The 24490-nt window shown below is 55.2% G+C and overlaps 1 protein-coding gene across 6 annotated transcripts; it reads right to left on the reverse strand.

The window, feature by feature from the left end:
- Positions 1-3262: 3262 nt before the first annotated feature.
- On the reverse strand, positions 3263-22989 carry ZMIZ2 (zinc finger MIZ-type containing 2). 6 transcript variants are annotated; one of them, XM_032244326.1, is made up of 19 exons: positions 22532-22671; positions 15269-15380; positions 15029-15143; positions 14430-14632; positions 14009-14192; positions 13452-13712; positions 12470-12649; positions 11699-11776; positions 11336-11504; positions 10352-10496; positions 10040-10250; positions 8997-9102; positions 8564-8721; positions 7481-7548; positions 6959-7027; positions 6343-6587; positions 5600-5769; positions 5273-5515; positions 3263-4445 (listed from the first exon to the last, which is right to left on the reverse strand). In XM_032244326.1, the coding sequence occupies exons 2-19, from the start codon at positions 15316-15318 to the stop codon at positions 4338-4340; spliced, it is 2763 nt and encodes a 920-aa protein (XP_032100217.1). In that variant the 5' UTR covers positions 15319-15380; positions 22532-22671; the 3' UTR covers positions 3263-4337. The 6 variants fall into 6 exon arrangements, with proteins under 6 accessions (XP_032100217.1, XP_032100223.1, XP_032100221.1 ...); XM_032244330.1 differs by lacking the exon at positions 22532-22671 and adding an exon at positions 22892-22989 and having other exon boundaries at positions 3267-4445; positions 14430-14536; XM_032244327.1 differs by lacking the exon at positions 22532-22671 and adding an exon at positions 22892-22989 and having other exon boundaries at positions 3267-4445.
- Between the last annotated feature and the right edge of the window lie 1501 nt (positions 22990-24490).

Genomic DNA, 24490 nt, shown 5'->3' on the forward strand with positions numbered 1-24490 from the left:
TGGAGGGAGCTGGGGCAGAGTGGGAGGGAAGCTGGCCCCCCACATGAGTAGGGGTAGTTAGGAAGTGTCTTATCCTCTGCAATGTTTGGGAGAATTTGGAGATGTATATCCATTCTTTAGTGTTTGGTAGAATTCACCATCTGGTTCTGGGTTTTTCTTTGTTGGGAAACTTTTGATGGCTGGTTCTACCTATGTGTTTTAGGTTGGTTCAGATTTTTTCATTTTTCCTCTTTTTTTGAGATAGGGTCTCTGTTTCTGTCTCACTCCTGGCTGGAGTGCAGTGGTGCCGTCATAGGTCATTGCAGCTTTGAACTCCTGGGCTCTAGCTATCCTCCTCCTTCAGCCTTCCAAGTAGCTGGGGTTACAGGTACATGCCATGACACCCGGATAATTTTTAAAGTTTTTGTAGAGGCAGGGTCTCTTGCCCAGGCTGGTCTCGAACTCCTGGCCTCAGGCCATCCTCCTACCTAACTAGTTCTCCCCAAGTGCTGGAATCACAGGTGTGAGCCACTGTGCCTGGCCCTGTTTAGATTTTCTATTTTTCCTGGGACAGTTTTGGTCATTTGTATCTTTCTAGGAATTTGTTTTTTGTTTTTGTTTTTTTCTTGCACTGTTGCCTGGGCTGGAGTGCAGTGGCGCAATCTTGGCTCACTGCAACCTCTACCTCCCAGGTTCAAGCAATTCTCCTGCCTCAGCCTCCTGAGTAGCTGGGATTACAGGTGTCTGCCACCCCGCTCAGCTAATTTTTTTGTATTTTTAGTAGAGATGGGGCTTCACTAGGTTGGCCAGGCTGGTCTTGAACTACTGACCTGGTGATCTACCCACCTCGGCCTCCCAAAGTGCTGGGATTATAGGCATTAGCCACTGTGCCTTTTTATTTTTTTTTGAGACAGAGTCTTGCTCTGTCACCCATGCTGGAGTGCAATTGCATCTTGGCTTACTGCAACCTCTGCCTCCTGGGTTCAAGTGATTTTCCTGCCTCAACCTCCTGAGTAGCTGGGATTACAGGTGTGATCCACCACGCCTGGCTAATTTTTTTTTTTTTCTTTTCTTGAGATGGAGTCTTGCTCTGTCGCCCAGGCTGGAGAGCAGTGGCACGACCTCGGCTCACTGTTCAAGTGATCTCCTGCCTCAGTCTCCCAAGTAGCTGGGACTACAGGTGCGTGCCACCACATCCGGCTAATTTTTTGTATTTTTAGTAGAGATGGGTTTCACCATGTTAGCCAGGATGGTCTTGATCTCCTGACCTCATTATCCACCTGCTTCAGCCTCCCAAAGTGCTAGATTACAGGTGTGAGCCACTGTGCCCGGCCAATTTTTTAAATAAAGGCGGGATTTAGATATGCTGGCCAGGCTGGTCTTGAAGTCCTGACCTCAGGTGATCTGCCTGATCAGCCTCCCAAAGTGTTGAGATTAGCGGTGTAAGCCACCACACCCAGCCAAGATCTCTCCTTTTTAAACGTTGGCATTTGCAGCTATAAATTTCCCTCAGAGCAGTTTTTCCTGCATTCCTTAAATTCTGGTACGTTGTGTTTTTGCTTTTATCCATCTCTTAGTATTTTCTAATTTCCCTTGTGATTTCTTTGACCCTTTGGTTGTTAAAAAGTGTGTTTATTTTCTCGATACAAAAATTAAAAAAAAGGTGTTTAATTTCTATGAATGTGTGAATTTTCATTTTCCTTCTGGTATGGATTTCCGGTTTTATTCCGTTGTGATTGGAGAAGGTAGTTTGCAGAATTCCGATCTCTAATTTCCTGGGACTTGCTTTGTGCACTAAGATGTAGTCAGTCCTGGAGGATGCTCCCTGTGTACTTAGGAACGTGTGTTCTATTGCTGTTGGGTGGAGTGTTGTTAGGTCTGGTCAGCCTTTTGGTTTTTATGTAATACTTGGCACATGCACAAGAATATTTGTGACACAGAAAGCACAATAAAGTGAAACCCACGAAGCCAGCACTGACCCTGAGGTTCAGAACCTCCAGCATCTCTGCTCTTCCCTGAGCTCAGCCCTGTCCCCTCCCCACGGGTGAGCACTGTGTTGTGCTGACTCCCCGTCCTCCTTGATGACTTTAGCACCTGGGTATGAATCCCATACATATTTGGTTTTGAGCTTTATAAAAATGGCATCATACTGTATGAACTGTCTTGCTTTTTCATCCCACGGTGTTTCTGAGATGTGTTCGTGATGGGGGCCCCCTCAATCATTTCTCCAGCCTTCTGAGGATTGGTTTCTGGGTCGTTTTCAGCCTTTTGCTTGTCCCAGTCTCCTGGTTTCTCCACTCCACCCAGGAGCATCCGCGTTTGCAACAGGAGGGGAAGGTGGTACATTGGATGTCCAGCACACAGTCAGATGACACCCAGGAAAGGAGGGCCCGGTTCAGGCCATGGCCAGGTGGGACTCTGCCGGGCTGTCTCTGCACCCAGCACCAGGAATGTACACGCCACTGCTCCTTTTTGTTGTTTCCTCCACATCTGTTCCCTCTTCCAGAGAGGGCAGAAGAGCAGGAAACAGAGGTTTTGTCAGTGAACAAGGAAGCCCACCTGTGTGCTCCCAAATGTCAATGATCCAGGGGCACTGCTCACACCAGACACCTCCCTCTCTCCCCCCTGCAGCCTCGGGGCTCACACAGATGCCCTCCTCCAGTGCCTCGAGGGGCAGGCCTTGGCCACCAGCCTGATAATGCCCAGCACTGCCCTCCTCCCCTAGGTTCCTATGTTCCCTCAGCAGTTCTTGCCTCTCCTGCTGGTGACTGGGAAGGCCCTCGAGAATGGGGCCCAGGACAGGAGGAAAGGGTGACCCAGACCCCTACCAAGCTGGACAGGCAGACGGTAGACAGGACACACCTCTGCAATCTCTGGGGAGTGACAAGCAGATAGAGGCCTCCCAAGGACAAGAGCTGAGCTAGAGGAGCCCCTGGCTGGGCTGGGGCCGCCAAACAGCTGGCTCAGTGCCCCAGGGCAAGCCCAGATAAGGTGACATAGTGGCAAATGTCTCCCCTGGGCAAGCCTGGGACACTTCACAAAATAGCTCTTTAGTTGAAGCCAACTTGGAAAATTCCAGGGAAAAGGAAATTTACTATGGGGCAGGAATAGCTAAGCCTTGAATTGGAACACCCAGAGCTCAACCTGGGGCCCTAAAAGCCAATGGGAGGTCAGCTTGGCCCCCAGAGCCAGCACAGGCTTTGCAGGTGCAGAGGCCCAAGCTTCAGGCAGGTCGCTGGCTTGAGACCACAGTCTCTGGGAACACGAAGGAGGGACTCAGCCAGGCCCACCAAGAGGGAGTCCTTTAATAGAGATCAGCACAGACAGGAGACACAACAGCCCAGGCACCCTGCTCACACAGGCACAGGCTCGGCCCTGAGCCAACAGATGCAGTGGCTCCCTCCTCCCCCACCTGGGTGTGGACCCATGGGGTTGGAGACAGAGAGGTGGCTTGAAAAAACACAGCTGTACTAATTCTTCACTTTCACGGAGAAGGGGAACTTGGGAGAACAGCCCGCTGGAGAATTTTTACACAGAGCTGAATCTGAGAGCCCACCCACCCACCTCGGCCAGGCTGAAGCTCGCTGTCCCCTACCCACTGGAGGTTCCTCCCTGATCTGTCTGCACACAGGAAGGAGCAGAGCGCACAGGGAGACCGGGCTGTACAACAGGAACATGCTGGCTGGACAGCTGGCTCCCCTCTCCCAGCTGTTAGTGTTTCTACACTATGTACATTGTTGTGCTTTGTAGCTCCCCCACCCTGAGGCCTCTGCCTGAAGCTGGGGTGGGGAGGGGAACCCGACACCACACACGGCTGGGCTGCCAGAGCTCCAGGCCCCCAAGAGGCTGCCATTCAGCCAGGTTCCAAGAGCTGGACTGACAGGCACAGGGGCCATTGGAGCCAGAGGCCCAGGGGACAGAGCCAGCCCTGCCAGATGCCCAGCTCTGCCCAGTAGAGGAGTTGAAACAGAAGGATCAACACTGGACAAGAAGCAGGCTGGGTGGGGGCAGGCAGAGGTGGGAGGACAAGGTGCGAGGCAGTGAGACCAGGGGTGTGAGGTGTGTGTGTGGACAGGGCTGAGCAGGGCTGGGCAGGGGCACCTCAGCAAAAACCGTTCTGCAGCAGCAGGCTTGGTAGAGGGAGGTGGCAAGGGCTGCCGGCTTAGGAGCCCCTCCAACTGAGCACAGGGCTGCTTCCAATTCAGGGGCAGGGCTGGCGGCAGAAGGCTCTGGCTCCAGGTGTGTTTTGGGGGAGGTTTGGGGAAGACCACCGGGTGTCCCATGGGGCTGGGCATTAAGGGCAGGGCTGTGGTGACATCTGTGAGCGTGTCCCCCCTGGGCCTGGGGTAAACACAGGATCAGTTGTTCTCAAACAGGGACAGCAGGTCGTCATTGTTGTTCGTAGGGAGGTCGGGCGGGCCCAAGTAGGACAGTAGCTCATCGGGGTTGGTCAGTTCTGGGAGCAGCTGAGGACAAAGTGAACTATGTTAGCAGCTTTGGTCTCTGACTGGCCACACCTGAGTGATCATCCTGTCACCGCATCCTGGCCCTGTCCCCAGGTGCAGTGGGGGTACCGAGCAGGCCCTCCCCACACACAGGCCAGGTGCAGGGCCCCACCATAGGCCTGCAAGTGCTCAAAGGGGCACACGCCACCCCCTGGGGCCTCCCTGCGAGGCTGCTCTAGTACAGCTCGCAACACGCTGTTCAACACCACCAAAAAACGGGATGCGAGGCAGTGTAGCCACTCCATGCACTCTGTGCACCAGCCTGCGTGGGGATCGCCACCGTGATTCCCCAAGGTGAATGCTGGTGGTGGAATTCCAAGCCCCTAGGATTTTCTGCTTGGAGCTGTCCTTCCTAACTTTTCTCATGTTGAACTTCAATGAGTTTCTATTATGGTCCAGGGACAGTCTGTTCCGTCTTTCACGTACCGAGTCTGCACTCCCATTCCACCTGTGAGTCAAGACCCAGAACTACTGAGCAAATGGACAGATGAAACCTGATTCTAAGGACCACACATCAGCTTCCAGTGCAGTCTCCTCTGAGACTCTGTGTCCACCCGTACGGCATCCAGCCCCCTCATGAACACACATGTGGTACATCACAGCCCACCCGCAGCTACTCCAGGTACCTAACTTGAGAACTAACGTTGCATTTAGTTGACCTTATTTGACTGGCTGGCTGAGGGATCACTGTCTTCCCTTCCACAAAGCACATGGAACCCAGGGACAACAGACACACCACCTCTAGCCCTGGCTCCCATGTACTCCCTGGCACGGGGCCTGGTACTCACATCCAGAGCTGGTTCCGGGGCCTCCCCAGCTCCAGACATGCTGGGGGGCCCCATCACACCTGCGGCAGGACTGAAGGCCAGTTCGCCTGTGGGCCCTAAGCTCGCTTGGCCCAAGGGCTGCCGGGACACTGGGGGAGGGTTTGAATGGTGCAGCTGGGGACCTGGAGGGGCCCCAAGGTTGGAGGTGTGCAGTCCTGGTGTCCCAGGATTGTGAGTGGGGTCCAGGTGACCTGCTGGTGCCACCTGCGGACGGAGAGAATTTGTTAAAACAGCTCAGGGGCTCCCCTGGAGAGACAGGCCCCCTTGGCCTCTTGGCATGGCACTGACCTGGCCTGGGAGGCAGGCAGCAGACTTCTCTGGAGTCAGGAGACTGCTGGGAATGTCAGACTGGTAGGAGATGGGGGGTGGCCCCGGGGTGAACTCAGCAAGGGTTGGGGTGCTGGGCGTGGTGGGTGGGAAGGACTCAGGGAAAGTTCCAGGCCCCAGGAAGCTGGAACCTGCGAGAGGAGAGTTGGGCCCTGGGTGAGGGCTGGGGAAGGCTACTGCTGGCAGAGGGGCCAGGAGGTAAGCTGGCTGTGGCATAGGTGGGACTTGTAGTGCTCACCCACAAACAACAGCGGGTTTTGCAGAAGTCGCTATTTGGAAAAGGGCATTTCTTCTCATTGCTGCCAAGGGAATTGGCCTTGGGACATTCCTAGGAGTGAAGGTCTCGGAGGTTATAGGAATGGGAGCAGCCACAAATGCACCAAGCGTGTGAGGTGGGTCCCCGAGGGGGGCCCCAAATGGGGCCAGTCTGTGGAGGTGTTCTAGCCGAGAGCCCCTTACTCCATATAGGGGGAAGGAAGGGTAGAGGCCCCACTGTCTGTTTCCTAGGACCATAGCCGAGACTGTGCCTTCACTGCCACGTCCCTGAGATGGGAGGTGCCCCGTGGAATGTTTTTCGTGGAAACATTGATAACCTAGGTATGTGGTCTGCATAGCCACATTCTTGCAGGTGAGGAGACTGATCTGGGGAGAGGGGCCATTTGCCTAGGGTCATCTGAGGTTCGAGGCTGCCCTGCTGTACTTACCCTGGCCAGGGTAGTCGCTGGGGGCAGGGACTGAGGGGGGCTGCAGGGGGGCAAAGGGGGCAGCGCCAGGGCCCAGGGCGGCGATCATCTCCATCACGCTGGGCATGAGCACGTGGGCAGGGCTCACGGTGCGGCAGCGCTTCAGGGCCGGCCCGTCCGGCTCCTCCTTGATGTGCATGTCAGGCTTTACGGGCACTGGCTTCCAGCTGCATGTGGGGTCGATGGTGATCTCCTCATAGTCAGAGCTAGGCAGGGAGATGTGGGGAATGGTTACCTCCTGCCCTGCTGCCTGCCCAGCACCCACTGCCCTTCCCAGCCCTAGGCTAAGTTTCCAGGCAGGCCCCCCACTCAAATGCTCGCTGCCACCTAGCACCTTCCACGCCCAGCAGGGCGTTGGGCCCATCACCAACACTCAGGTAGGACACACACGCTATCCCTGGCCTGGAATCCAGCCTGCTCCATGCCAGAAAGAGGTTCAAAGGCTGCAATCAGCAAGGGACATCCGCCCCCACCACGTCCTGGGGCTGCCCGCCAGTGGCCACAGATGCGGGGGTCATGGGAAGAGGACACTTACTTCTGAATGCAGATGCGGGGGTCACGGGAAGAGGACACTTACTTCTGAATGTAAATCAGGATACCCAGCATGTACTGGTCCACCTCCAGGCCCTCTAGCAAAGCTGTCTTGCTGTGGGGGAAAAAAACGACGCAGCTCAGAGCCCTTGCACAACCTTGTCCTGGGCATAGGCCCTGTCGTTTCTCAGCCCTGTCAGCTGTGACCCTGCATGAAGCAATCCTGTGTGAGGCAACTGTACAAGGTGACCGTGTGAGCTGACCCTGTGTGAGGTAACAGTATAAGGTAACCCTGTGTGAGCTGACCCTTGTGTAAGGTGATAATATGAAGTGATCCTGTGCATGCAGTGATCCTGGGTGAAGTGATTTTGTACAAGGTGACTACATGAGATGACCCTGCATAAAGCCACCCTATATGAGCTCTCTGTGATGAGCCGCACAATCTTGGTCCATACAGTGACTTCTCCCACCAGGCTTGTGTCTTTGATGATGCTGTTGGAGGTTTCACCCATGAAAGCCTCTAAAAGCACCAGCCCCTCCCCCATCACATGCTGCATCTGAGACTCACTTGCACACAGGGCACCTCCAGGTCCCCCGCTCACAGTTGAGCTGCAGGTATGACTCCAGGTCAAAGCACTACAGAGAGATGAGGAGAAAGTCAGTTTCTCATTGTGGGCAGGACAGGGAAGACCTGGTCACTCTGCGATCCATTTTCAGGAATGTGTGATGTATTGACATGCATATCTGAGACACTTCATGTACCAGATTTTCACTGCACCATCATGCCAATGGCTCGAGGTTGGGAACAGCCCAAACGGCTCTCACTGGGACTGGAATGCCATGTGGCCAAAGCAAGATTCGGGCAGCCGTGCTGACTGGGACCCACTTCCAGAACATGGTGTGTCTGTTTTGTTTTTGTTTTGAGACGAAGTCCCACTCTGTTGCACTGGTTGAAGTGCAGTGGTGTGATCTCAGCTCACTGCTCCTCTGCCTCCCGGGGTAAAGCAATTCTCCTACCTCAGCCTTCTGAATAACTGGGACTACAGGTGCACACCACCATGCCCGGCTAATTTTTGCATTTTTAGTAGAGGTGGGGTTTCACCATGCTGGCCAGGCTGGCCTGGGACTCTTGACCTCGTGATCCGCAAACCTCGGCTTCCCAAAGTGCTGAGATTACAGGCGTGAGCCACTGCGCCCAGCCTCAGAACATGGTGTTAAAAGAAGAAAAACTACAGCACAGAGCAGTTTGTGCAGTAGAAACCACTATGTAACCACAGAGACAGTGGGCTGTGTGTCTACTTGTCCATACCCAGAGTATTTTTGCAAAGACAGATACGCTAACAATGGTCACCTTTGGGGTAGGGCAGGAAGAAGACTGGACCCTGCAACGTTGTGCCTTTCAAAACTTGAACCCCATGGATGAAGCAGGCAGTAAAAAATTTAGTAAAATGGTAATTATATTTGGAAGAAAAAATAGTATACTTTCGGGGGGGCCTAGCCCACCTGCCTCCTTGGCAGGGGAGTCCTGTCCTATCAGCCTGACAGCCAAGGCACTCGGAGTTCACGCCTGTCCAGAGGTTGAGACTGATGTATTGGCTCAAGATACTTTAGCAGCAGCAAATTCTGGCAAGGTTCTGCAGTAATCACCTACCTGTATGTGGCGACAGTCATGACCTCGGGCAGGCAGCTGGATCCTGCGGAAGGTGATGGGGCACTTCAGGGACACCTTGATAGCTGTCTGCTCCACCCCGTCCTCTCCGTTGGGCCCAGGGGTGCCAGGGATGGTGCCGCTGCTGAAGTTCCGCTTTACTGACATCAACAAAGTAAAGGACTTGAGCAAAGGGTCCCTAAGATGGGGAGGTGTGAATGGGGATGGCAACCCGGCAGAGACCCAGTCACTGACCCACTGACAGCTCTGAGGGGCCACTTGGAGCTAACCACTGCCCCTACTGCAGAGCCACCTGTCCAAGGAGATGGCCTTGTATGACACGGGGAGGTGCCTGCAAGGAGCAATGTTCGGCTTGGGAATGGGCCAGACAGAGGGAGCATGGCTGCTCGGCAGCTTTAGGGCCAGGGCCACTCACTCTTGGTGATGCAGTGCTCGGCAGGTAGGAGGCGCTTCTTGAGGAGGCCCTGCAGCACCGAGCGGACCGACGGGCGGTGCACTAGCTGCAGCACAAAGAGGTGGGACTGCAACACAACAGGAGGATGTCACTGGGGGGACTCAAGCCAGGGGCCACCTTGGTCAGGGAAAGGGTGGGCTGGCGTGTGTCTCAGGGTCTGCCAGGTGGGGGAAGGGATGAGGTTGAGGGCAGCATGGGCTGGGGGTAGTGGGTTAAGGTTAGCCTGCCACACTCCTCAGTTGGCCCCATCTGGCTGTCTTTCCTGGGGAGCCCCGGTGACCCTGGCCTCAGTGCCCCTGCTCACACTTGTATCTGTCTCTACAGCTGTGCTGAGCATCCTGCCTGCTGTCTAATATCACCCTGTCACCCCCTCTCCATCAGGAGAATCACCTCAAGTCCCCTTGAACGTTCCCCTGATTGCACATCCACAGTCACAGACGCTGGGTCTATGCTGACATCTGCCACATCCCAGAGAATGTGATGTGTGGCCGCCCTGTCCCCAAGGCCCTCACGCACAAGCTGATGAGTGCACTTATAAGCTGTGTCTTTCTTCTCTAGCCCAAGGGTGACCCTGATGCTGGCTAGAACCCGGTAATGCTTGATCAGCCGGGGACTCCGAGCTCCATGAGCTTTCTGCACAGCCTGGTTTCTCTTACATAATTAATGTGTGCATCATATCTAGTCAATTTATTCTAACTGGAAAACAGCTAGGGTGTATTACTGGATTCCTTTTCTTAAAGGGCAAGGATGACAGATTAAAATGGAAATACAAGGCAGTAACAAGGAGAAGCAACGCATTTTTCTGAGAAAATAAAGCCCCCACGGCCTGCTCTACACCCACAAAGGGGGCGTGCACGCTAAAGCAGGCAGCTGCAGGATCTGATGGTGCTGCAGCCCATCCCGCCCTGGTCCTGGCTTGCTCCCACTGCTTGGCCAGCCCAGGCCCCGCCCATACCCTGCCCCGCCCCACAGCTCCACCCCCAAGGCGCCGCAGGGGCACGCACGCAGCAGCAGGCGGTGACGGTGATCTGGATGGTGTTGCGGCCTGGCTGGCACACATGCTTCAGGTAGAGCGGCTTGTGCGAGGTCTTGTTGTCGCCGCGCTCAATGGTGAGTGGTGTGGCGTTGACGCTGACCTGCACCGAGGCTGGCCAGTTGGTGTTCATCTGCCGATCCTCGTGGTGGTAGCACTTGAACTGCAGCTCCAGGTCAGGCCTGCTCAGGAAGATGGGTGGACACCCAGAAAAGGGGCCCTGAAAGTGTGGGAGGAGGAACAGGGCCAGGTAGGGGTCAGATGGGGGCCAGGCGGAGCTCACCTCAGCATCAGGGTCTTGTAGACTGAGTCTCGCAGCTGGAAGACATGGTTGCTCACAGCTAGGTTGTGCTGCAGGCGGAAGGGCTCCAGGACCACCCCATCGCGCACAGGGAAGGTCAGCCGCAGCTCCTCACAAGGCCCACTTCCTGGAAGGAGAGGCCACTAGCTGTCAGCTGGGCTGCCCCAGCGGGCGCGTCTTGTGCCACTCAAGGACAGTGGCTCCCTAGCCACATTCACTGCAGGGACCTTGGCGAAGGGAGTTCCTCCTGTCAGGCACTGTTTGGCAGGCCTGAGTGGTACCCTGGGGCTGGGGCCATGGGCAGTATCTCTCCTGAGGCCTGGACACTGCCTCCTGCCTCGGCAGCCTGGCCAGTGTCCCCTAAACCATAATATGGGAACATGTCCCCAACCCAGACAAAAGGCGTTTCCAGTGCTTTCAGAGAGACTGGGAGGCCAAGATGTGTGAGGGCCACCTGCAGTTGCCCTACAGCTTCATTTAGAGTTCTACGATCCCAGCTTTTGCTGCTGTGGTCTCCCTGGAATGGCCTTCGGGGGTTCAGAAATCCCCTGAAATAATATACAAAATTTTGTGCACAGGGGTGTTTATCTAGTGAGAAGACCCACAGCCTCCAACAGTTTGCAAAGAAAGCCACAAACAGAAAAAAAAAAGGTGAAGGCTTGGCACTAAGGGACTCATCTTTAAGATGGAATCCTTGGCTTTTCTTTAAGACAGGGTGTCGTTTTGTCACCCAGGTTGAAGTGCAGTGGCAAGATCATATACTCACTATAACCTTGAACTCTTGTGCTCAGCCTCCCAAGGTGCTGGGATATACAACTGTGAGCCACCACACCCAGCCCTTTTCTTAGGGACATGGAAGCCACCTCCTGTCCCCCAAGCTCCTACAGGACTCTCTGGAGTCCTGTGATTCCCTCATGCCCACCCTGGCCTTGTCACCCCTGTTGTCCCAAGAGTGCACAGACTCACCAGAGGGCGATGAATGCAAGGAGTTGAGGCTGGGCTTGAGATCAGGCAAGAAGGGAGACTTGACCTCTTGGCTTGGTGACATGTAAGGGACGCTGCTGCTTGGGGTCATGGGTGGTGTGGGGTTCCCTGGCAGTGGGGAACTGGGATAGCCCGGGATGGAACGGGCAGGCTGTAGGGTTGAGCACAAACAGTCAAGGCAGAATGCTAGGGGGATGGGGTAAAGTCTGTTCATGCACCGCCCACTGGGAACCATGAAAACAGAGGTGGGCAGGAGGCAGCCCCAGGGGTGCCTGCCCGATCACCCTCTCTCCTTTTGCCCACCCTGTGAGCCTCCCAGCCCATCCGCCTGGCCAGGCCCCCTACCCCACTCAGGCCGGGCTGGCTGTAGCCGACGCTGCCCCCGTTGAAGCTGGTGCCCTGCCCGTTGAACTGCTCTGTGGGCTGCGGGAGAGAAAACCGCATGCACCTGGGGCTCCAGCATGACCCCAGCTGGGCCCCCTGGACCTGATTCTAGAATCCCACCATACACGGTCTTCTTTACACTTTCTTGTATTTTCCAAATAATCTACAAGCAACACTACTTAAAGCAATCATGGCCACAGAGGAAAGTGATCACACAGGTCAGAGGGGCTGAAAAGACAAAGGCACACTAAGCCCTCCCCATCTCCTCCCTCCAGCTGCACCACCCAGCGCACCCAGGCTTCCAAGGAGGTGTGCTCTGCCCATGCATCCAGAAAGGGTGCATGGCCAGCAGCAAGGGCCTGTCTTCTCACTGGATTTCTCTGCAGCGAGCAGAAGAAATGAGGACACTTTTCCATAAAGGACATTCAAATGTCTTGGGTACCTGCCTGCTGCTCCCTGCACTGGATACCCCTGAGACATACAAATCTTGTAGAGGGTACTTTTGGAACTAGATCCCAAACCCCTGGAGCTGCTCCTGCACTGGTCAGGATCCCACAACCCCCACCCCTGTCTCCTATAGAGCTGTGGTACATTAGCACACATGGACCCACACACCCTGCTGCCCGCTTTAGCCACCCTGTCACTCTCGAGGACAGGACTGCCCCAAGATCCCCTGTGTCCCACAGCACTCAGCAAGGAGCCCGGCACAGGGCCTGGAGGAGCCTGCCCTACCTTGTAATGCAGTCCCGTGGGGCCGGGCACAGACAGGGACTGGCTCATGCCCTGCTGCAGGGGCAGCCTGTGCCCAGGGTAGGAGGGGGAGGGGGCAGGGGGCTGCCCGGGGCTGGGCGCAAACTGGGCGGTGCTGGGTGCGTACTGGCCTCCTTGCAGATACTGCTGCCCTGGATACACCTGAATAAGAGGCAAAATGCCCAAGGGGAGAAAAGAGGCATCAGGGGAGCTGGTTCCAGAAGGAAAGCAGAGTCTCATGTGTGGCAGGGTTGGGGGAATGAAGATTTCTTGGTCCTCTTGAAGATTCTGCTGTAACACTGTCTGGCATAGGCAGTTCTCACACGCAGAAGCCTTTTTTTTTTTTTGAAACAGTCTCATTTCGTCACCCAGGCTGAAGTGCAGTGGCACAATCTTGGCGCACTGCAGCCTCCACCTCCCAGGTTCAAGTGATTCTCCTGCCTCAGCCTCCCAAGTAGCTGGGATTACAGGTGAGCACCACCACACCCAGCTAATTTTTTGTATTATTAGTAGAGATGGGGTTTCACCACGTTGGCCAGGTGGTCTCGAACTCCTGACCTCAAGTAATCCGCCTGCCTCAGCCTCCCAAAGTGCTGGGATTACAGGTGTGAACCACTGGGCTTGGCCTTTGCTCGTTTTTGAAACAGGGTCTCACTCCCGTTGCCCAGCCTGGAGTGCAGGGGAGCAATCACATCTCACTGTACCCTCGACTTTCTGGGCTCAGGCGATCCACGTGCCACCACACCAGGCTAATTTTTGTAGAGACAGGGTTTTGCCATGTTGCCCAGGCTGGTCTCAAACTCCTGAGCTCAAGGGCTCCGCCCTCCTCAGCCTCCCAAAGTATAGGACTATAGGCGTGAGCCACCGCACCCGGCAGAAGCCTGTTCTTTACCACAGCTCTAAAGGGTGCCTGGGTGAGGGAGTTGGTACCCAAGGCCCCAAACTAGGTGATGTGGACACTCACCTCAGAGTAGGTTCTCTTGACCCCCTGTCGGGGCAGTGGCTGGGCCTGGGGAGGCCCAGGATACCCATGTTGAGGCAGGCGCTGCCCTGCATACAAGGGTGTCATTCCTGCTGCCCGGGTGGGATTCATAGCCATAGGGGAGAGGCCGGAGGGGCCCATCACCCCTCCTATGCCAGTAGGGTTCATGCCAGTGGGGACACTAGGCCCCCGGGGACCTCCATGCTGCAGAAACTGGCTGTTAAAAGACTGTCCGGCCCCCATCTAGGAAGAGAATAAAGAAGAATGGTCCAGGCCCCACCCACAAAGGGCTCCACGGGATAGAGACACCACCCATCCACCCACCCACCCACCCACCAGGGTGGGCACCATACCCTTTCACAGGACAGCGCAGAAACCTCCCCTCAGACCCTCACTTCTTCCCACACATCTCTCTTTTACTGGCCTCGTGAGTCCTGGCATATTCCATGCTTGTCCCTGGAGCCCACTGCCTAGATGAGTACCTCCTCCCAGGCCCTCAGGCTGGCTGCCATGTGGGAGGAGCTGCTGAGGGGGCTCACCGCTCCATACTGGCTCAGCTCCTGGCTCTGCTTCTCCTGGAGAGCAGCCACAGTGGCTGTGGCCGTGGCGGTGGCAGTGGCTGCAGCAGCAGCCACTGCGGCAGCAGCTGCTGCTTGCGTGAAGTCGGTGGAGGGTCTTGCAGCGTGTGAGGGGAGGCCCAGGCCCCCCGGTCCGCCTGCATACCTGCAGGAGACACCGGATTGCCACACTCTCTGCATGGGCTCTTGAGGGCCAGGACCATGCTCACCCCAGAGGCATGCAGCACCCAGGGGGAGCCCGTTCTTTTTAGACCCTCCATGACTGCTGTCGGAGCTGGCGGAAAGCAGAGAGGCAACGTCCAGCTGATCAGCGCCACCATCCTGAGGTGCCTGCCAGGTTGATGGCTCCTAGCACACCTGCCAGTTGAGGGGACCTGCTTACCCGGTGGTGAAGCCGGGGGCCCCAGGGTAGCCCCCGCGGCTGTACACGCCTTGCTGCACGTAGCCCTTGTTGGCGCCACCTTCAGCAAACGCCTGCTGTCCCAGGCACTGTGGGGAGGTCAAGGCGGAGCTGCCCCCTGCCACACCAGGCATCATGGAGCCACCAGAGGGACTCCCTGCAGGGCCCATGGGGTTCCCCAAAACCTATGAGGAAGCAGGAATCACCAAAGGGAACCAGCCAAACAACATGCTTCATGCAGCAGCTCCAAAGTGCTAGAAACCAAGAGGCCTGGCGAGCGGGTTGGGGGATTGGTGGAGGGGACGGGGTATCACACAGAAGCAGGGAAAGCGCTGTCCACAGGTAGGTCGGGGCATTCTGTGAAGGCTAGGTGAAGACCGGAGAAGAAAATCCCAGCAGGTGTGGAAAGAGAACCAGTGTCCAAAGATTTAGGGGACTCAGGAGGCCCCATCCTCATGTCATGCCTCAGCCTCTCCATCCTCACCTCTCAGCCTGTCTCTCAGAGCTTTAAGGAGGCACTAAGCACTGCCAAGTGCTGGGAGGCTCTGTCTACTTGGGGATGGGGCCCCAGTGGTGCTTACCTGGCTCTGCGTCGCGTTGCCAACTCCCCACACAGTAGTGACCACGGACAGTGATCCAGCCGGCTGAGTGGCGCTTTGTTGCCAAGGCACAGACTCGTACGCGAATGAACCATCACTGCAGGGAGAGAGGCTGCTGAGGCCTGGGTCCGGAAGCCATTGGTGTCCAAGAGTCCAGGACCTTCCGGAAATGCCACCCCCAACCCCAGGACCTGAGGGGTGGGTAGAGGGGCCCATACTCACCCGTGTGGCGCGGGGGGCAGGGCAGGTTTCATGGGGTTCATGGAGTTCATTGGCAATGGAGCAGCCTACAGGCCGGGTCTGACAGTGTTTATCTGGAACTCAGCTGCTCTGGCTGCCCAACAGGAGGGAAGGGATGTTAGCTGAGATGCAGCCGGGAGACCCTTTCAGCAGGGTGGAAGGACCCCAGTACCACCAGGCCCTACCCCTTTCTCAATAAAGGACACCTGGGCTCCGATGGCAGGCAAGGCAGTGAAGGAGCCTGGCACTGGCCCACCCGAGCCACTCTGGTGATGCTCTGCCCCCACAAACCCAGCCTGGCAGCCAGCATGAACCCTTTCTGATCCAGGCCCTGCCACCCAGAGTCACTGGATCAACCTTAGAGACGGACTTCCTGATTCCAAATATTTTCCCCACTCTCCTACTCACACCAAGGGCTGGATATCCATATAAAGTCAGGGACAATCTTAGCCACCCTGTAGAAACTGGGATTTAGAGAGGAGCCAGTAGCCAGGAACCCCCCAGAAGGCCCTGGGGTGAAGGACAGAAGGCCAGTGGGGGTGGGCAGACTCCCTGCTCAAGGTCTTACCTGCCCTGAGTAGGCCAGGTAGGGGCACAGGCGGTTCTGGAGGCCAGGGGCTGGGAAAGCCAAGGAGGAGAGTGCAGTGGTCAACCAATAACCCTCCAACCAGGCCTTGAGAGGGAAGTGCAGGATACCTCCTGAAATGGGGTGTTGGGCCGGTAACCCGGGACCTGGCTGGCAGCCCCTCCCACCAAGAGGGCCCTCCTCAGGGCAGCAGAAGGGCTCCAGGCAAGGGGACCTCAGAACTGACCCAGATTCCACCAAGTGGGGGCTGCCTGAAGCTGATATGGTCATAGGGGCCAGGCAGGCAGACCCACTGGCCCATCCATGACACCCCCAGGGAGTGCTCAACAGGAGAAGGCAGGGACACATACAATAGATGGAGGGTGGGCACTCACAGACCTGGCAGGGACTGTGACTTGGCCAGTGTTCCTAAGCAGGGGGCTTGGGGGATGCTGAAGTGACTCTGCAAGATGGGGCTGAGTGGACCCTGGGGACCTGGTGCTCAGGAAAGGGCAGGAGAAGGAATGTGTCAGGAAGGAATGCAGCAGGTGGACACTCGCAGGACCATAGTGCTGGCACCATGGGACTTCTACGTGCTATGCTAAGTTTACTCTCCCCATTGAGTAAACAAGCCATGGAAGTGATCACACCTTCAGGTTGCCTCCAAGTGCCACACCTTCCCACACTGCCACAAGCAATCCCCTTACCAAAGTGGGCCCAGACATCCCCTGAGGCCCTGTCCCTGAACTGTCCCCCTAGGGCCTTCACTGGTACTACCTTGGGTCCTGACACTCCCAAGACTACCTGCCACGTCCACTTCTGCCTGCCTGGGCTGTCCACAGAGGCACATTGGCTGTGGCACAGCCCAAGGAGTGGGTGTGTGAGAGGCCATTTCAGCTGTTTCTCAGGAGTCCCCGGGGAAGGCAGGGGCATGCTCACCTTGGATATCACTGCCTTTTAGGGGCTGCAAGGCTGACACACACACACACCCCTGAGGTGTGCTGACCGTTGGTGCCATCTTGCCATCACAGCACTCACAAGGCCTCTCCCTGCCCCAGGAGAGGGTGGCCCCATGTTCATCTAGGCTGCCATTTCTTGTGCTAACGGAGGTCCTCACCAATGGAGGTAGCAACAGCCTTACCCCTCAAAATACAGGCCTGGTGGGCAACCTGTATGCCCAGGACCCCAGAGCAGGTGAGACGTAGAGCTGAGCTCTGCTTGGGGAGCCTGAAAATGTGGCTTTTCACTGGATCTTCCCACCAGCAAGCACTGGGGAGTTACCAATTAGGGAAGAGGGAGAGGGCAGTGGTCTGGACTTCCTCACACCCTCAGGGGAGGCAAGACTTGATTCCCATGGCCTCCTCCCCTTGCCCTGCCCCCCACCAAGTCCTGCTCAGGAAGCAGGGGTAAGAAAAAACAGAGGCTGATGGCTCCAGAAGGCTCCAGGCACCTGGACTCTGGGCCAGGACAGGCCTGGGAGCTGAGATGGCCCAGCTAGGCAAGGCAGGGCTGGCAATCCCAGTCCCACAGCCTGACTCGGGAACAGTGACGCCGGGGAACAGAGCAGCCTACCAACAGCCAGAATCTCCTCCCCAGATCTGCTGGGTGGGGCCTTGAGCAGCCACATACACATTTTAGGACTTAGAATATATATATGGTAATCAAAACTGTGTGGTACCAACAGGGGAACAGAACCATGGACCAATAGGCGAGACCAGAGAATTCGAAACCGATCCGCATAAATAGGCCACAATGACGTCTGACAAAGGTCCAAGAGCATTTCAAAGGAGGAAGGTCAGCCTTTCCAACCAGTGGTGCTGGGACAGTGGAGCAACTGGGCATCAAAGCAAACAAACAAAAAAACACCTCAACTTCGCACCTTATACAGAAAGTGATTCAAAATGGTTTATAGATTTAACTATAAAACATAAATCTATAAAATGTTCACGAAAATACATAGAAGAAAATCTTTGCAATCTAGGTGACAGAATTCTTAGACCTGATACCAAAAGCATGATCCAAAAAAGAAAAAAACTGATAAACTGGACTTCATCAAAATTAGATTTTTCCTCTGTGAAAGGCCCTGCCAAGAGGATGAAAAGATAAGTTACCAGCCAGGAGAAATATTTGCAAGCTTCATATCCAACAAAGAACTAGTATCTAGAACATATAAAGAATTTTCAGCCAGGCACAGTGGCTCACACTTATAATCCTAGCACTTTGGGAGGCCGACGCAGGGGGACTGCTTGATCCCAGGAGTTCAAGAACAGCCTGGGCAACATAGTGAGATGCCGTCTCCTGAAGAAATTTAAAAATTAGCCGGGTGTGGTGGCATGTAGCTGTGGTCCCAGCTTCTCAGGAGGCTGCAGTGGGGAGGATCACTTGACTCCAGAAGGTAGAGGCTGGAGTGAGACATGATCCTGCCACTATACTCCAGCCTGGATGACAGACTGAACCATTATTTAAAATAAAAATAAAATACAGAATTCTCAAAACTAAAAAAAACTTACAATAAAAAACTCCAATTAGCAAATAAGCAAAAAACATAAAGAGACACTTTGCCAAAGAGAATATACAGATGGCAAATAAGCATATGAAAAGATGCTCAGCATCACTAGTCAGTGGGGAAATGCAAATTAAAACCACAGTGAGATATCACTATACATCCATCAGAATGGCTAAAATAAAAAATAGTGACATCACTAAATGCTGGCAAGGAGAAACTGGATCTCTCACACATTACTAGTGGGAATATAAAATGTACAGCCACTCTGGAAAACAGTCTGGCCGTATCATATGGAACTAAGCACACAGCTACCCTACTATGACCCAGCAACTGCACTTGGAGGCATTTATCTGAAAAATAAAAACTCATGTTCACATAAAAACCTGTACACAAATGTTTATAACTGCTTTATTTGTAATAGCTATGGAATGGAAACAGGCCAGATGTCCTTCAATGGATAAACAGTTAAACCAACTGTGGTATATCCATAGCCCGGATGCAATATAAAGGAATGAACTACTGATACACGCAACAACCTGGAAGAATCTCCAGAGAATTATGCTGAGTGGAAAAAGCCAATCCCAAGAGGCTACTGGGTGTATGATTCCTTTATTTAGCATTTTTGACACAAAATTAAAGAAACAGAGAACAGATTAGTGATTGCCAGTGGTTAAATGTGGGGGTAAGGAAGAAAAGTATTAATCTCTTCTCAATTTCTATAATTTTGGCAGGAGAAAAGTGGGTGTGAATATAAGAAGGCAACTGGCCGAGCAACAGGCTCACACATGTAATCTCAGCACTTTGGGATGCCGAGGTGGGCGGATCATGTGAGGTCAGAAGTTCGAGATCAGCCTGGCCAACATGGTGAAACTCTGTCTCTACTAAAAGCATAAAAATTAGCCGGACGTGGTAATCCCAGCAATCTGAGAGACTGAGGCAGGAGAATCGTTTGAAACCAGGAGGCAGAGGTTGCAGTGAGCTGAGATCTCACCACTGCACTATAGTCTGGGCAACAGAGCAAGACTCTGGCTAAAAAAAATAAATAAAAATAAAAGGCAACAGGCTATAACCTCTTTACTGTATCAACGTAGTGTCGTGGTGCAATGTTGCACTAGAGTTTTCCAAGATGTTTCCATTGACAGAAACTGAGTAAAGGATAGAATGAATCTGTGTCATTTCTTATAATGCACATGAATCTACAATTTCTTTGTTTTTTTGAAATGTAATCTTGCTCTGTCACCCAGGCTGGAATGCAGTGGTGCGATCTCAGCTCACTGCAACCTCCGCCTCTCAGGTTCAAGCAATTCTCCTGCCTCAGCCTCCTGAGTAGCTGGGACTACAGGTGTGCACCACCATGCACAGCTAATTTTTGTATTTTTAGTGGACGTGGGCTTTCACCATGTTGGCCAGGCTGGTCTTGAACTCTTGACCTCAAGTGCTCTGCCCACCTCAGCCTCCCAAAGTGCTGGGAACAGAGGTGTGCACTACTGTGTCAAGCCAATAATTTCAAAATAAAAAGTTTAATTACAATGCAACTGCTACCACCAGCCCTCTGTCTCCGCAGAACTGCTGTGACTATCCTTCCCTGCTGGAGAGTTAGTTGGGTTGGCCTGGCCACTTTGCTGTCCCAAGAAGCACAGGGAGGGAATCTGGCAGGCAAGCAGATGTGCCCCCTCCCCCGCCTCGGTCAAAGGCCTCAGAGGGCAGGCGGTACTTGATGCAGAACTCCCTCATTTTAGGTCACCTAGGGCAGCAGTTCCTCAACGGCAGCACGTCAAAGCCAACTTGCAGCTGGTGATGAGGCTGCCCGGCTCCACCTAAAATCAGTAGGATGGGCTGGGGCCCAAGTCTGGAATTTCTAACAAGTTTGCAGCTACTGCTTCTGCTGGTCCAGGGACTAGTTTGAGAGCCTCAGTTCTAGGAAATGCAGAGAGCTGGGGAGAAGGGGCACAGGCCAGGTACAGGGAGGGGAGGAGCCCACAGCAGGCTCCTATGTCACATGGGCTTGGGGAATTCCACCCTTGATGCTTCTCTGCTGTGGACAGAGACCACAAAGATTTCCAGTTCCCTCTGAGCTTACTCTTCACTGCACAGGGGGATTTCCTGCCGACCCGAACTCATGCCTCTGGTCTCCTCTCTGAGGACAGTCTCTCTGGGAAGACTCCCAGTCTCCAGGTCTGGTATCCTTGACCCTCTGCTCCTGAACATAGGGAAGCGTTCTGTGTTGTGTGTGCGCAGAACCTCCTCCTATCTGTCCCCTGGCTCTGAGTCTGGGCTGGGAACAAGCCCGGAGCCTGGAACCTAGATCCCAGATCATGCAAGGCCCATGCCCACAGAGGGGCTTATCACCTGGGGCTTTCCTTGTATACTAACTCCAGCTTGAAGCTAGGACCCCTTGACAGATGGATAAGGTCAGTCTAGAAGGCCACAAGGCTTTCTGGGAGTCAGATCACATCTTCCTCTAGACATAGAGCTACAGAACTCACTACCCAAACCTTTCTTCCCCAAGTGTCCCAGAGCAGCTGCACCCCTAAGTCTCCTGGTTAACCTCCTGAGCCTTGTTCCATGCCACCTCTCTGCCTGCCTAGTAAGCTAGGAGCAGGACCAACAAGTGGACCCTGTGGCAGGCCAACCCTTCTCAATAGGTCACAAATCAGGACTCACTGTCTCCAAGGTTGCGGGTTCAGGATCCATATCCAACCTAAGTGACAGTGGAGTCGAAGGGTCTCGAAGAAATGATGGCTCTGAAATGGGGCAGGAGCAGGGCCCTTGGTAGCAAAAGGTAGGGTGCTCACATGTACAGGTACCCGGAAGTCCTGCCCCTCTATCTGTAAGGCCACAATACTAAACCGCCACAGTGTGGGGATAAGTCAAGATGCAGAGTTCATCAAAAAGTCCAGGAATAAGCAATGGCCCAGGCATGAGACATTTCAGTGAACAGCTGAAGGAACAACCTTAACCTGGCATCAGTTTACAATGTGTACGATGGGTATCTGGTGGCATCCAAGGCCTGAGGACACATGACCACCTTCATGTCATCAGCCCTTAGGAGCTCAATCCCAATCATCAGGATGCTCCACAAACATCTTAGGCCTGTCCTTCAGAAATCTACACTGGCAACTGTCACCTGCTTGTTCTCCTCATTTACATTCGCAGCTTGTAACTACCCCCTAGGCGTGACAAGGGCTAGAGGTCAGTACCCCTGGAAGTTAAGATTCCTTCACTTCTCCTGTTTCCACACTAAGCATCAAAGGATGCCCTCTGGTTCTAGCTTGCCAGAACTTGGTGGTGAGTCTGTGTCCATCCTATCTGTAATCACCACGGTCTCAGACCAAGTCACATGTTCTGTGTGTGTCCCTGTGAAATCTGTGATGACACAAATTAAAGACACCACCATGGATGTTCTGTAATACTGGAAAGAGGGCACCCTAGGGAGAAGGGGAAGCAGAGCACTGCAGGGTAGAGGGTCCAGGGAATGGGGGAAAAGACAGGGTAGGTGGAGGGGGGGTCGCGGTGAAGGACACCTGCCGGGAACAGGGCACTAGGGAAGACAAGGTACCTCAGGGGAGCATGGCATCCTCACGCCTGAGCTTCAGTATGTCCAGTTTGGAAAGGGGTGTCCCCAACAAAACTGCCAGCTGGGGGCTGGCAGGTCAGCGTCGTTCAGCCCAGGAGCGGAACAGCTCCTCCGCGGGCTGGTGACTGCCTCGGCCGGCCCCCACATCGCCCTGCTGGTGGGCACGTAAGTGGGAGCGGAGGGGCGTATCATGAAGGTGAGACTGCCTGGCCCCAGAGCCAGGAACGATCAGGTTGGAGCGAAGGCCCGGCCAGCTTTCACCGCTCAGGAGAACCTCGATCGCCGCTTACACCCCTCGGCCAGCCTCCAACAAAGACTCGGGGAGGGCTGGACGACCCTGACGCCCACGGGGCCGAGCCTGACCAAGACCACGACGCACGCGTGGCAGGTGCCGGCAGGTGGGCGGCAGAGCCTCCAGCCCCAGCCGGGCTGGGTACCCTACGGTGGCGCCGCAGCGGGACCGGGGCACCCCGGGGGACCGGCTACACCTGCCCGCCCGCACCTGCCCGCCCGCACCTGCCGCACCTGCCCGCCCCCGCCGGCCCGCACTTGCCCGCGGGCGGCGTTTCCAGGGGCCACCCCCAGGGCCCCGCTCACCTCCGCCCGGCCCGGCCCGGCCCCTCGCCGTGGCGGCCCCCGGCCCGCGCCGCTCCATGCGCTCAGCCCGCCCTCCGCGCCGCCCGCCGCCCCGGGGCCGCCGCCACCCGCGCCATCGCGCCGCCGCCCGCTCCGAGGGCACAATGGAGCCGCCGCCGCGCCGCTCATGCATATGCATGACGCCGCGCAGCCGGCCCCGCCTCCCAGGCCAGAGCAGCGGAGCCCCGAGCCGGCGCTCGGGGCGGGGGCGGCCGCGAGCCTGAGCGGCCCAAAGCGGCGGGGTGGGGCCAGGGCCGCAGGTGGCTGGGCGGGCAGGAGACGCAGCCTGACCACGACCTGCGCCCCCAGCCCCCTCCACACCTTTCCGAACGCGGCGTCGGCGGAGACACCCCGCGCTTCCTGCTCTCAGTCCGCCGGGAGCGGGGCGGGGCCGGGTGGCGGAGGCGGGGCCAGGATACCGGGGCGGGGCCGAGTGGGCGGTGGGGAGAATGTGCCGGGGCGGGGTCGTGAGGAGGAGGCGGAGCCAGAGAGCCGGGGCGGGGCCAGGGTGGGGCGGGCCCCGGCGGAGGAGGCAAGGAAGAGTGAGTCCTGGCCCTTCCCCCACCCGCCCCGCCCGCGCTGCCTCTGCTCCTGGGAGTCCATTGCTGTGGCCCGGGCGGGGACATGGCGGGGAGGCGGAGAGACCTGGAGTGCCACTTGTGGGAGGGGATCTTGTTAAGGGACTCGAGAAGCCTCTCGTTAAAGCAGAAAATCAAACTTAACCGAACAAGTTCGCTTTCCTCACTGCTCAGTTCTCTCTCCAGCGGTTCTCCTCTTGGAAAAAGTCACTACCGAGCTAGCCTAGCCTGATGAAGTAGCCTCTCTGATCAGTTGCGACCTTTGAAATGCTATTGTCAGCCTTTAAGTTATTCTTGACTTTTCCTACGGTAAGTTTAGGAAGACCACATTCTCATAGCAAGGACTTGGAAAAACAAAACAAAACGGAAGACCACATTCTCTCTACTACCCATAATTAATTAATTTTTTTTTTTTTTTTTTTTTTAGACAGAGTCTCACTCAGTCACCAGGTGCCAGGCTGGAGTGCAGTGGCATAATCTCGGCTCACTGCAACCTCCGTCTCCCGGATTCAAGCAATTCTCCTGCCTCAGCCTCCCGAGTAGCTGGGACTGCAGGCGCGCGCCACCACGCCCGGCTAATTTTTGTATTTTTTTTTTTTAGTAGAGACGGGGTTTCACCATGTTGGCCAGGATGGTCTCAATCTCTTAACCTCGTGATCCTCCTGCCTCAGCCTCCCAAAGTGCTGGGATTACAGGCGTGAGCCACAATGCCCAGCCAAATTTCCTTCTTTCTTATGGCCAAATAATAATGTTCCATTGTACGTATATTCCACGTTTAGCTTACCCATTCATCCATTGATGGATACTCCACAATTAATTTTTGACATTGTTGAAATTTTTTCCCAAGGCCGCCTCTGAACTCTGTGCTCTATTTCTTTTTGGAATCATTCGTCCATCAAATATGGTAGGCCTGCTGCACAGCAGTCACTGGTCTGGGATCTGTGAACACTGGTCTGCCCCAGGGACCAGGACAGTAAGGCCTTTCCATCCTTACCTCAAGCATGTTCGAGGGAACAAACTGAAGGAAATGAGTTAACAGGTAACAATGTGTCCTTCAGGAAGAGTGTTAGGAAGAAAATTAAGCAGGACCAGAGAATGGGTGGGAGTGATGAAGTATGGGGATGAATTCTCTGGGGAGCTGGCCCTGAAGAAAAGACCTGAATAAAGAGGGAGACAGGCACCAGGAGACCCTGACCATTCCACAGTCTTGGAAGAGGCTGCATTTCTGTGGGGGGTTGCAGGCAGGTTCGTGGAGGATGCTGGAAGTGGCCACACCAAACATCCCACATGCCCCCAGGGCAGGCATCTCTGTTACCTCCTAACTGCTTCAACAACTCCTGCC

The sequence above is a fragment of the Sapajus apella genome, unplaced genomic scaffold (genome assembly GCF_009761245.1).
Source record: "Sapajus apella isolate SASKATOON/1434 unplaced genomic scaffold, GSC_monkey_1.0 scaffold54, whole genome shotgun sequence".
Classification (NCBI taxonomy): domain Eukaryota; kingdom Metazoa; phylum Chordata; class Mammalia; order Primates; family Cebidae; genus Sapajus; species Sapajus apella.